This window comes from Dendropsophus ebraccatus, chromosome 10 (assembly GCF_027789765.1).
Source record: "Dendropsophus ebraccatus isolate aDenEbr1 chromosome 10, aDenEbr1.pat, whole genome shotgun sequence".
Lineage (NCBI taxonomy): Eukaryota > Metazoa > Chordata > Amphibia > Anura > Hylidae > Dendropsophus > Dendropsophus ebraccatus.
Genome location: NC_091463.1, coordinates 75078319 through 75091659, shown reverse-complemented (window position 1 = coordinate 75091659; position 13341 = coordinate 75078319). Strand labels below are relative to the sequence as shown.

Here is a 13341-nt window from a genome sequence, read left to right as displayed (position 1 = left end):
TGGTCTCTGGATTAGGCATTGTGCCTCCATGTTAGTACTGCATTAGTTGCCAGAATGTTAAAGAGAAGAATAAAATAAGAACTCAATAACAAGGGGACACAATCAGAGGTTGGGGTAAATCAGGGGTAAATCATAAGCAGGGTCATTTCTGCCATGGGGCGAAATGAGTTCATTGCTCAGGTGGCACATTTTTTGGAGTGGCCATAAATTATACTGTCTGCCACTGACTTCATTGATGCCATGACCTGCAAATAATAGCTGGACACAGACATGAAATGCAAGGAAGTCAGGACTGCAAACACTTTGCAGGTATTGTTACATGTTTCAGACATCACTACACTACAAGCAGGGCTAGTGTTAGGGAGTGGGCAAAGAGGGCAATTCCCTGAGCAATTCCCCCATTCTTGCAAGGGCCCCCTGCAGCTGTTATATTGCCCCTCCCCCCTTTTGTCACGGCCCTTTACCTCAGTCTCTGGCTTCCAGTGTGGTTATCGCTTAATGTCTCATGTCAGGGGGTACAGGGCGGGTAGGAGAACTCTGCAGGCACCATGAGGCCCCCTGACCCCTTCCTGCTACTTACATCAGCCTATTTGTCGATAGATAGATAGATAGATAGATAGATAGATAGATAGATAGATAGATAGATAGAATGCTCAAAAATACGCAGCACTCCAAACCAGTCTTCCAAATCAATTCAGTAGTTTATTCTCCCATGTGCAAAAAAGAGCAACATTTCTGTTTGCTCAATGCAATTTGCAAATGTTTTTACAGATTTTGCATCACATCACCCCAATATGTATTTCATACTAGCTGATGATGTAGCAGAGCTGACGCGCGCCTGGTGTAGCTATGTGCTGCATAACGGGCATCTGTTTACCAGGGGGTGTGGGGTGTAGTATAGGTTTAGATTTCTGCTTGCTGACTGTGAATGAAAACATTCTAGTTTCATCCAGAATCTAAAAACATCTATAACACTTACGATATGCAAAACTGAGACACTGACAGGTACATATGCCTGCATTCACTGACAGCAAGCAGAGATAGAACTATAACTTCTCATATTACAGAAACCTAGGCTCAGGGACACATGTAAGTCTATGGAAGCAGCAAGGGTGCATGGTGATTGTGCAGATTATGTCTCCTGGGGGTCGGACTACCAAGACAATAGACAAGATAACCCGCCCCAGAGAGGAGATCACATGTCCTCAGACCACAAATGGAGAGGGGAAGAGGGAGCTGAGCGTGGTCTGAGTGGACAAAGAGTAGAGGATTTTAGACAACAAGTGTTGATAAGAATGAGGAAAAAAAGGGAAAGGGTGCAAAATAGGCTATAAATTAGACATAGGGTGGTATTGGGAAGAGAGATTGTTTAGAATATTGTTCTTGTTACCCGGATAACCCCTGTAAAGGTATTCACACCAGTAGTTTCAGGATAAAGAAACAGCCTCTACACTCCCCCCCCCCCCCCCATCTATCTCATAAAGAGGGGTTTATCAGGAGGCTTTGTAGAATAACGAATCCCTTAGTACTGATAGTTACGGATACGGGGGATACGGCACCATGGATGTTCGGTTATCCATATGGAGATAAAAAGGGATTCCCATAATCCTGATGACTGTCCCTTTCTAGCCATGAGTTTATTTACACCATCTTCTCAAAGGCACCAAAACATAAACTTCTATAGCATATGTCTCTCCCGATTAAAGGAGCAATATATCCACTACTAACTTGAATATGTGATGATCTGGTGATGTGACCATAGGACAATCCTATCACATTTGGGCACATCTTAGAAATGCTCAATTTTGGTGTGCGGAGTTACTGTAGGTCACTAATGTGGTTTTTCTTTTTTCTTTTTTTGACAATTTTTTAATGTGGCTTAATGGAAGGGCTGGAGAAAGGTTGTTTCGCTGAAACAGATTTTCTTTAATAAAGTGTCTTCATCAGTCGAGTGAATTGCATTGATGACTTTCCTATGTACATTTTGTTCTTGCACAGTTCTATGATTGTATTGATAGTATAGTGTTAATGAATCACTTTTCATGACACATCCGGGTAACTATACCGAGAACATGTACATTCTCTGGGAACAGCAACTTCCCCTCTATTCTGTTTCAGTGCATAAACTTAACAGTCACCAGTGTATAGATAATGTTAAATCATGATTACTCTCTTCTGTAAATCTCTAACTGAACCTCAGTCAAAGGACGCTATAACATGAAAATCAATAGCAATATATTAATATAACTTTTTTTTTTCCAGAGGCGAAACCTGCAGTTCCTGAGCCATAATACAAAATCTGTAATGGGGCCCCACCTACCATGTGCCACTTTTAATACTTGTGTCTTCTTATGTGTCAGGGTGGCCTTTGGGTCCCTTTAAGTACCAGGCCTAAGTGTAAATTTTTGCACCATTTTTGACCTAAGGAGTTGTGTGAGGGCTTGCACTATGATCTGTAGTTTTTATTGGTGTCCCATTTTTTACTTTTTGATAAGCTCTTATCCCATTTTTTCAGTTATCTGATATGATCAAAAATGAAGAATTTCGAACTTTGCCAATTGGGCCACTGTGCCAGCAAGGACATCTGTGAAAACGGTTTGGATGCTGCGTTTGCTATTGTTCACGGCATCCAAACAGTTAAATGTCCAGCATTGGGGTGATCTTGTGGGTTGGAAAAAGGCTGTTGTTCACAGAAATATAGAAATATTTATTATTTATATATTTATAGAAATATAAATCTTACCCAATGGATCATGATAAGACTCAATGATGGCCTAATCTCAAAAACTAAAAGCAGACAAAATATTCCAAGTACAATAAATAAAGCACATAAGTGTGCTATAATGTGTGACCCCTTCCTTGTCACACATTCTGGGCTTAATGCCCTGGTCATTTTTTTAGTTTTTTTTATGATTGCTTCCCAAGAGGTGTAACCTTTCTATTTTGCCATCAACATAGCCATATACAGGTTTATTTTTTGGGGGACATTTTTATCGGTACCATTTTGGGATATGTGTGACTTTTTACCTTTTTTTTGGGAGGGGGGGGGGGTAACAAAATACAGGAATGCTAGCATTTCTTTAGTGATTTTCCTTTTACCATGTTCACAGTTTTGGATAAATCATAAAATTATTTTATTTTATTTTATTTTTATTTTACTGTTTATAGTATGGGTTGATGTTTGATATTTTATTCTTTTTTTAACTTTTTTCATGTCCCACAAGGAGACTTTTACAGTGATGAGCAGATCATTACTGTATGAATTCAGCCTATCAGCAATGTGCTGACAAGCAGTGTACCCGGCCATGGATAAACAGGCATCCATGGCTGCCCTGGGGGCCTTCAAAAGGCTGCCGATGTATAATAACAAATATGAACAGGATATAAATAATAAGTGACTTAAAACTGAAAATGTTGGTTCCCTCAAAAATAATCTGGGTGTAATGTTTGAAGGGAATGAGGTAAAGGCCAATCTACTAAATACATCCCTTTCTACTGTATTCACAGAGGAGAATCCTTTAACAGATTACATACCTAGGGTTAATGTAAATCCTCCCATAAATCTAGCCTGCATAACACAACAAGAAGTTGGCAGACACCTTAAAAACATTAAAAACCATAAAACACCGGGCCCAGAGTGTATCCATCCTAGAGTTTTGCAGGAATTAAGCACTGTGTTACACAGACCCTTATTCCTAATATTTAAAGATTTTATGATGACAGGGACTGTTTCACATGACTGGCGCATAGCTAATGTGGTACCAATATTAAAGAAGGGGTCAAAGAGTGAGCCTGGAAACTATAGGCCTGTAAGTCTAACAGCTATAGTGGGTAAAGTATTTGAGGGATTTGTAAGAGATGCTAAATTAGAGTATGTTAATTAAAATAATTTTGAAACACAGCACCAGCATGGGTTTATGAGGGATCGGTCCTGTCAGACTAATCTGATCGGTTTCTACGAGTAGGTCATTTATACACTGGACGTCGTGTATCTGAACTTTTCAAAGGCATTTGATACTGTGCCGCATGAAAGGTTTGTCTATAAAATGAGGATGCTGGGACTAGGGGAAAACATATGCAAAAGGGAAAGTAACTGGTTGTGTGACAGAAAACAGAGGGTAGTCATTGATGAAACATATTCAGATTGGGTAACAGTTACTAGTGGGGTACGAGAGGGGTAAGTGTTGGGTCCACTTCTTTTTAATATGTTGATTTATGATCTTGTAGAGGGGCTACAGAGTAGAATCTCCATTTTTGCAGATGATACTAAACTGGGTAAAGTAATCAGCACAGAGGATGATAATATCATATTACAAAGGGATTCGTGTGGATAAATGTAAGGTTATACATTTGGGCCATAGAAATATTAAGAACAGTTATGTGCTAAATAATAATAAAACACCGGGTAAAACTGCTTCCGAAAAGAACCTGGGGGTATTGGTGGACAGTAAACTCAAATTTAGTGATCAGTGCCAGGCAGCAGCTGCCAAGGCTAATAAAATAATGGGATGCATCAGAAGAGGTATAGATGCTAAGGATGAGAACATAGTTTTGCCTCTTTATAAATCACTGGTCAGACCACACATGGAATACTGTGTACAGTTTTGGGCATCGGTATATAAGAAACTCACAGCTGAACTGGAGCGGGTAGAGGGGAGGGTTACAGGACCAAGAGAGGTTATCAAGCTTGGGGTTATTTAATTCAGAAAAAAGACGTCTTAGGGGCGATCTGATTACAATATACAAATATATGAACAGACAGTACAGAGATCTTTGTAGTGATCTTTTTTCTCCTAGGTCTGTAACCATGACAAGGGGGCATCCTCTACATCTAGAGGAAAGAAGGTTTCACCATCAGCATCAACGCAGATTCTTTACTGTACGAGCAGTGAGACTGTGGAATTCTCTGCCACATGATGTTGTCATGGCTGATTCATTAAATAAGTTTAAGGGAGGTTTGGATGCTTTTCTTGAACAATATAATATTATAATATAATAAATAATATAATATAAGTTAGGGCCATTAGATTGCTGGTCATACGCTGATCCAGGGATTATTCTGGTTGCCATTGGAGTCGGGAAGGAATTTTCTCCCTGTGATGGGGCAATTGTCATCTGCCTCATATGGGTTTCTGCACTCCTCTGGATCAAGACTGTGGGGTCTCTCAGAGTTTAACCTTATGGACTCTTGTCTTCTTTCAACCTTATTAACTATGTTACTATGAAAGAAGAACTTCTCGTAATTAAATATATATGCACTTTGTATATAAGACCGCCTTCTGCTCCACCAGCTTGGAGACCACCAGGTAGATTACTATGTATCCTAGGTCTCTGTCTCCAGGTCGAGTTCCCTCTGAAAATTCCCCCAAGTGAACGAGCGTTGTCAGTAAGATACGTCGGCACTTACAAGGTTTGTCTTACTGGGGATCAGTCCCTCTTCCTTTCTTCTTGGGGGTGACCCCATGGTTACCACACTTCTGAAGCTTAGCACTACATACTAGTGATCTCCACACTGAACTGAACTCAACTAGGTCGGAACCTAGACTCCAACTCTCCCAAACACACTTACTATGTTAGATACTGTCACATTATGCGGGTAGGGTTTTTTAAATTTTTACATTTAAAAATGTTTTAAATTTTTGTAACGTTAATTTGTTGGTATTTATACATAGGGTAAGAATAAGGACCAAATTATGAATATGTTCAAAATGGTTAACAGTTGGCTTAAATAGTAGTAAAGAGAATAAAGGTCATTCCTTGTTGAGTACCATATTGACATGGGAATCAGTTAGAAATGTAATCAGTCAAAATGTTCTATAGGATTACATTTCAATCACGCTATCTCCTATTTCCCACGTTCCTTCTCTAGGATTTCCCCATAGGTTATTACGTCTTCTCATATCTGTACCTGTACAACTGTTACAATGCAATTCATCAAAATTGATATTTTAACTTAGTTGCTTCTTTCATGTGGACCGCCATTATCAAAAATTTACTACGATATACTATACCAACTTCTAAGTCAACCTAATAGATGAAGAAATTAGAAATAGATTTATATATAAAGTTCCACCAAAAAAATTAATAAAAATTGGTGTATCAATGTCTGTATAGAGTCAACGCATTCGATAGATAGGTTATTATAAACCACCTAGATATGGATCACTCAAAATCTATGGGCTGAATGAATGGGCTCAATAACATGGTAAGATATATTATGAATGTCACAGTGGAACCCCAGACAATCAGGAGGTTATCCATATAGTGTACATAACAAAATATGTCCTCAACATAAGAATTAGTGTATTAAAACATTCTCTTTCCCAAGTCAATAAAATAAATAACCACAAAGGGTGAGACATTTGCCCCCACTGGAGGTCTTTATGTCTGCAAGAAAACTTTTAAATTCTTAAAAATAATTTTACTATATCTTACACTTTGATATTATGTCTGGGAAAAAATGCACATAAAAGGTTTGAATTGTTATCGTAAACCTAAAAAATTGCATACATCCTCCTTAAAACCTATAAATCTGTTATGAGACCAGTCATAAATAATATTGCAAGTACGTACGTCCTTTTTTATCTGCTTCCCAGAGTTTTCAGTACAATCATAAATCACAAAATCATTTATTGCATGTAAGTGGGTCGGGGTGCGGTGGGGTGGAGTACACACATCGGTGTATATATAGTGGGTTACCACAGGATGTTGAGTATAGAAGGCAAGAAGGACACCATGTTCATCTTCGTTATTTTGCTTCTTGGCTTCTGCCAAAACCATGCAGCCAGCCTGGTAAGTTCTACTGGATATTTCAAGATATTACTATTACTCTATATGTACTGTGCGTTCTCTTCACACATCTGATGCTATATTATGCTAATGCTATATAATGCATAAATAATATTGCTTTATCATGCTTAAAATGTATTATGTCCAATATATAATACACACAGTGCCCAAAACATGCTACATTATGACCAAATAATGAAACCATACCATGACATACCATGCTCAAATAATGATTTTGTAATATGCTCAATTATTCTTAGTTAAAGAGTCTATCCAGGCTTATAAAAACATGGCTGCCTCCTTCCAGCACCATTCCTGTCTTAAGTTTGTGTGGGGTTTGCCACTCAGTTTTATCAAAGTTAATAAGCCTAATTGCATACCACACCGAACTGGAGAGAAGCATGGTGTTGTTTCTGGAAGAAAGCGGACATGTTTTTATAACCCTGAATAACCCTTTAAACTTACTTATTCCTATAGGGATAAGCATCAGATCGCAGAGGGTCTGGACACTGAGACCTTCCTCCATGATCTCCAGAAAGGGATGTAATAAAACGGAGATACTTTATGTTAGGTAGGTAAATAAGACACCCTACCAAAATAAGACACCCCAACTACCATACCCTCTAGCCTAAAAAAAAGGCATTCCCCAGAAAATAAGGCACCCCCTACCCTAAACTAGGGCACCTCTCGAAAGTAAGGCCACCTGTTGCCACCCGCCCCCACCCAGGACTCCCCTCATGGGGCTACACTGCCGGAGCCGCAGGCAGCTTGGTCCATGGCCCGCAAGTCCCAACACACGCCTAAGCACACCCCCCGCACGCCCCAATGCACAATGCCGCACGTCACCACCCATGCCACCGCCACGTCCCAGGGAGTCCTGGGAAACATGGATACAGACATATGCAGTGTTCTTAGAATATACTATAAAGGAACATATGGAGATAGAAGAGCAAGATCCTCATGCGTGTGTGTGTGGTGTATGGTGAACATCATAAAGTTTAGGCTTTACTTACTAGCGCAGAGACAACTGAAACTTAGACTTAAAGAGGCTCTGTCACCCCCATGCCGGGGCAGAGCTCGGCCGACCCCCACTAGAGACCCTTATACTTACCCTGTGCACGAAGTCCCGCTCCTGGATCCGCTCCCGTTGCCGAGATATCACCGTCAGAAGCCCAGCGCACGCGCATTAGAGATGAGTCCGACGGCTCCATTCATTCTCTATATGCGTCAGACTCATCTCTGATGCGCGCGGTGGGCTTCCGACGGTAATATCTCGGCAATGGGAGCGGGTCCAGGAGCAGGACTTCTTGCACATGGTAAGTATAAGGGTCCGTAGTGGGGGCTCGGCCGGGCTTTGCCCCGGCATGGGGGGTGACAGGTTCCCTTTAAAGCCTGCAGAGCAGAAATCTGGTGACATGTACATAAATAGCCCAATGTAATATTGCGGTTTTTAATGTTTTAAGTTTTCGGAAATTTTGCAAAAACATTTACGCAAATAACTCAATGTGAAAGAAAACGCTACGATGTAAACCAGCAGAGGACTTTCCTATTTTCTGTTTCTTCAATTATTCTATTACAAAATACTGTGTGCATGCATTTGTATTATACCATAAAGTATTCAAAACACTACCATTGTCCCTTTTCCACAGACTCACACTTTCGAGGGTTCTACGGATGAGCTGGGAATTTGTCATTGCTCTGTTGTGCTCCCAGATTCTACATTCCCAGCAGATCGTTTTGAGATGTTAGAGATCTCCAACCGGAACCTGAGTATCACTGTTCAAAAGGAAATTACAAAGGTAAAGTAAGAAATTTTGGTACTACTCTCACTTTATCCTAATATTATGTCTGTATGGTTGACTACTATGGTTGTACTCCAAACTAGACAATTTATCATACCCCAAAATTATAAATCTTTTTTCTTTCCTTATCCATGTGCCTTACAAGGCTGTATGGTGAGCAAACAGGTTGCCCCCTGGTTTGTATCTCCTCTTCTAGCCATAGTGGCCTTTTAAGAGGGATTAGGTTACATGCTGTTTACACAAGTGTATAGAGAGGAAAGTAGTAAGGGGTAATGGAAGAAGAGTAAGTAGAGAGTGCAAGAAAAAAAAGATTGCTCAAGTATTATATTTCTTAGTGCTGTTCTGTTATGTCCTTCATGCTGCTTCTGTTGCTTCCTGGGGTATATTTTAAAGGACTATAAAGAAATAGAAGTACAGGAAGTGTTCATCCACTGGTCCTAGGGGTATAACCAAACCAGTAGAGCTGATCACTGGCCCATCTTTAATCTATAAAGAGCTTGCTTTTTTCATCAAATTATAATACTGAATGTAATAGGAATTATGTAAAATGTAGCCCTGCATACTTCTTCATTAACAGCGTTTTCGATTGTCCTTTCCTACTTTAGGACTGAACTTTGGCTTTGAACTTATAAGTTTGATATATTGATATATTGTTCCACAAAGTGCTCCCAAAAAATATTCATGACCTTATATAATATTATTCTACAGATCCAGCACTATGAGAGCACATTGATTATTTATATGGAGCAGCTGATTAATCTGACCAAACGTGTAGAGGTGCTGGAGATGGGAGGTAGCTACACCGAGCTGGACTTCGAGCTGGTGAAGTTGGAGATTAAAGAAATGGAGGCTCTTATACTACAGTTAAAGAATTCAATGAACAGTACCAACATTGTAGTGGAAACTCTGTACTTGGAGGTAAGGGAGATGTGGATAGGAGCAAATACATTACTTGAAGCTCCTGGACCACATTATAAAATCTGTAACTTCCACCTACCATGTACCATTTACTCTACTGCTGTCATCTCATACGTCAGTCTTAACTAATTCCCCACCAGCACACAGGCACGTTAGATTTATGTACAGGTAGATCCTAGTACCATGGCCCAACCCCCTCGGACCCCCTTCCTGCCACCTTGGTGAGTATGGCGATTACAATGTCTGGAGCGCTAGTGGTGGCAAGGTAACTACATGCCTTGGTAACAACGTAAGTCTCAGTGTAATGTGTAATCTGTTGCAGATACGTAACATTTCGATCATGGTGAACCAACTGGAGGTCTATGACAAGAACAATGTTCTAGTGATTAGAAGAGAAATTGCAGCACTGAAGAAACGGTTGGAGGATTGTGAAAAGAATGAAACAAGACCACAGCCTCCACTTCCTCCGACCAACTATGGTAAGTTGGAAAAAAAAAAGTTCACATTTGTGTTGGTTTTTGTGCCAGTGCCTTCCCTTATATTAATATTCCCAGTGTCTTCCCTGAAAGATGTACAACAACTGTTTGGCTCACAGTGGATTACCACAAGTAATTTTTATCCCCACTTTGAATTGAGCTACAATGTCCTCCACTATGGGGTACAGGTCCTCTGAATAGATAGTATCTTAGAAGCCATTCGATCTTTAGTTTAAAGGGAATGTGTCATCAGAAAATGACCTACTGTTTAAATACTATTATGTAAAACATATTTTTTTAAAGAATTTTTCTAGTTTTTTTCTAATTTTCCATTTTTTTATCTATATTATAAAATAATCCTGGAATCTTGCAGTTTTTATTCTCAGCACTGGGGTTAAAACTAAGCTGAGACTTTCTGTTGTGTCTGTGGTGATAAGTGGTGATAAGAGAAGGCTGATCTATAGAGCACTGCAGCGACATGTGACACCAGTAGATAAAGGAGATAATAGCAGCTCCCTCTGGAATAACCTCTTCATCACAAGGGGACAGAGTCTATCTATTGCCGTCTATGTCCATGAGTCTTGCTGTAAAGCATGTCAGTAAATGCTGTTAAAAACAGCTCAGGCAAGATGGCAGGCCCAATAACAATGTACAAAAAGGTTTTTTTTTAAATACAGTAAAAAAAAAAAGCAAATTAGAATACAAGAATAACTTCTAGTATCTGACTGTAATCAGTAAAAGAAAATCTAGGAGACACATTCCCTTTAAGCCTGAAGCCTTGAAGGGTCCTAAAATTGCAATGGGGCATGTTTAAAATGCCTCTGCCTGTAACTCCACACTTTTTTCCGCTCTTCCTCCTCTAAGCTAGGCATCTCACAGTTAAAATAAGCCTTCTTTTACTGCTGAGAGAGAGGCAAGTCCCTCCCTCAGACTAGAATGTTCCCAATGTAAGGGTCCACAGTGGAACACTGCATAGGTACTAAGAGATGTAAGGCAAATGGACCTTCACCAGGTCCCTGCTCTCTATTTAAACCTGATCGGCACCCCTCAATCACATCACAGGCAGTCCACCAGTCAGCTAGTGTTGCCCCATCCCGAAGGGTCTTAATGCTTATATGTCAGTCTCTTTATTATAATATATTTTGAGAACCTTGATTTAGCTTTGTCATTATAGGATATTCTGTGTAGATTGATTATAGAATAATGCTGTAACATAATAAAATGCGGAAAAAATAAAAGGGTTTGCATGCTTTCTGAATGCACAGTACACACATCACATTGACGACTCCCAATGCAATTTTGACCATTTTAGTTACTTTTATAAAATATCCCATGTATTTTTGATCCTTTGTGCAGGCAAATGTGACCATGGAGAAATAGTGAATATCAGCAAACCTTTTGTAGTTCAACTGAACTATCTGGGAGGCAGCTACCGAATGGGAGGTTGGGGAAGTGACACACGTCTAGGAGCCGACCAAGGTCGTCACTGGGTGGCTATGATCCAGACTGACAACAGAATGATTTACTCTATACGTATCTTCAACTCCTATGATGATCTCTTGATTTACAAAACTAAAGAGGAAAAGGAACTTAGAACAAGAAATGCCTATGGAGAATATTTTTACACCAACTGTGGGCAAGGAGGTGGCATGGCCGTGTACAACAATTCGCTGTACTATAACTGCTATAACACCCAGAATCTCTGTAAACTGAACATACAGACAGCCACAGTAGATCGTAAGGTTCTCCCTGATGCCGCCTACAACAATCGGTTTACATACTCATCCTCAGCTTGGCAGGATATAGACTTTGCAACTGATGAAGAGAGTCTTTGGGTCCTTTATACTACTGAAGCAGATGGTGGTAATATTCGCATTGGTAAACTTGATGACACTACTCTTGAGTTAGTACAAACATGGGCCACTACCCAGTTCAAACGTGGTGTTACCAATGCATTCATGGTGTGCGGAGTCTTATACGCCACTAGAACACTGAGTACAAGTAAAGAGGAGATCTTCTACATGTACGATACTAAAACAAGCAAAGAAGCCTACCTGAGCGTACCCTATGATAAAGTACAGGAGAATGTTCACAGTCTCAACTACAACCCTAACAATCACAAGCTCTACATGTTCAATGATGGCTACCTTGTCTCATATGATCTTACATTCAAGCCACTTAAATGAAACGGTTCTCAAATTTACTATCAAGAAATTGCTAGAACCGAACAAAATTCAAGAATATTTTGACCTGCTAATGATTATTGCTTAAAGGGATTTTCTAAAATTACAGAAATTGTTTTTTTTAATGCCAGAAATAGTGTTACTTCTTGCTCATAGACGGTGTCTGGTATCGCAGTTTATTCCTACTCTCTTGAATGGAGCTGGGCATCATTTCCAGACACTGACCGAGGAAAGAGTGGCACTGTTTCTGGGGGGAAAAAAAGCAAATTGTACATTCTTGGAGCTGACAGTGGTTGACAAACATAAAATTGCCTTTTTATTTCTCAGCCAAATGTCAAGGAGGTGGGGCCAAAATGCTCAAGTGCCACGGCATAACATACCTCCTTACTTGTCCTGACCCTACAGCTCCTTAGTAAAGAATGTACACATGGAGCTGACACATTCTCCATAAGTATATCATAGTAAAATCAACAATGTTGATCAATTCATATTTGATTCATATTTGCCAGTAACCTTTCGATTTTATTTCATGCAAATAAAGCTTCCTGTTATCCCAGTGTGGTGTGTGATGTTGTTTTCATATACACTAAAATGTATATTACTTAATCAAATGGGTAACTAACAGGAGGACTATAAGTAATTATTCAATTGCTCATACAGATCAGTGTAATGGATATACATAGACTGTACCAGCAGATCAGTAATGGCAGGCACTGAGGCCTAGCAGAGTTGGCGATCAGCCACTGCACCGCCAATGACATCTGTCAAAACTGTTTAGATTCCTGAATGCTACTGCTCACGGCATCTAACAAATAAATGACCAACATCAAAGTGATCTCTTATAGTCATTGCCCACAGGTGTCGGGCACATCATGGGCCCCGAAGGAGATGGAAGATTTGCAACAATGTTTTTATTGCTTCAATGTATCTGAAAGGAAAAATTGCAAATAGCGGTGTCTTTGCAAAACAATGGCCATTATTAATGTTCATGGTCATAAATAAAGCCTGTTGTTTTGCCACAACGGCCATCAATTGCCCATATTTTTAAATAGTGGGAATATAACCTGAAATGGGTTATCTAGGTTAGACAAAAATGTCTACTTTCTTCCAGAAACAGCATCACTCTTGTCCCCAGTTTGTGTGGTGTATTACAGCCCTGTTCCATTGAAGTGA

The 13341-nt window shown here is 39.8% G+C and overlaps 1 protein-coding gene across 1 annotated transcript; it reads left to right on the top strand.

Annotated features, from left to right (window-relative positions):
• The first annotated feature begins 6705 nt into the window (after positions 1-6705).
• LOC138766424 (olfactomedin-4-like) lies at positions 6706-12171 on the top strand. The gene is made up of 5 exons (XM_069944019.1): positions 6706-6792; positions 8439-8588; positions 9300-9509; positions 9832-9988; positions 11342-12171. Exons 1-5 carry the CDS (start codon positions 6706-6708, stop codon positions 12169-12171), a joined length of 1434 nt encoding a protein of 477 aa, XP_069800120.1.
• The last annotated feature ends 1170 nt before the right edge of the window (positions 12172-13341 follow it).

Coding starts and splice junctions, on each gene's coding strand:
- LOC138766424 (XM_069944019.1), top strand. CDS start 6,706: ATGTTGAGTATAGAAGGCAAGAAGGACACCATGTTCATCTTCGTTATT. Junction 6,793..8,438: donor AAAACCATGCAGCCAGCCTG/GTAAGTTCTACT, acceptor CCTTTTCCACAG/ACTCACACTTTCGAGGGTTC. Junction 8,589..9,299: donor TTCAAAAGGAAATTACAAAG/GTAAAGTAAGAA, acceptor ATTATTCTACAG/ATCCAGCACTATGAGAGCAC.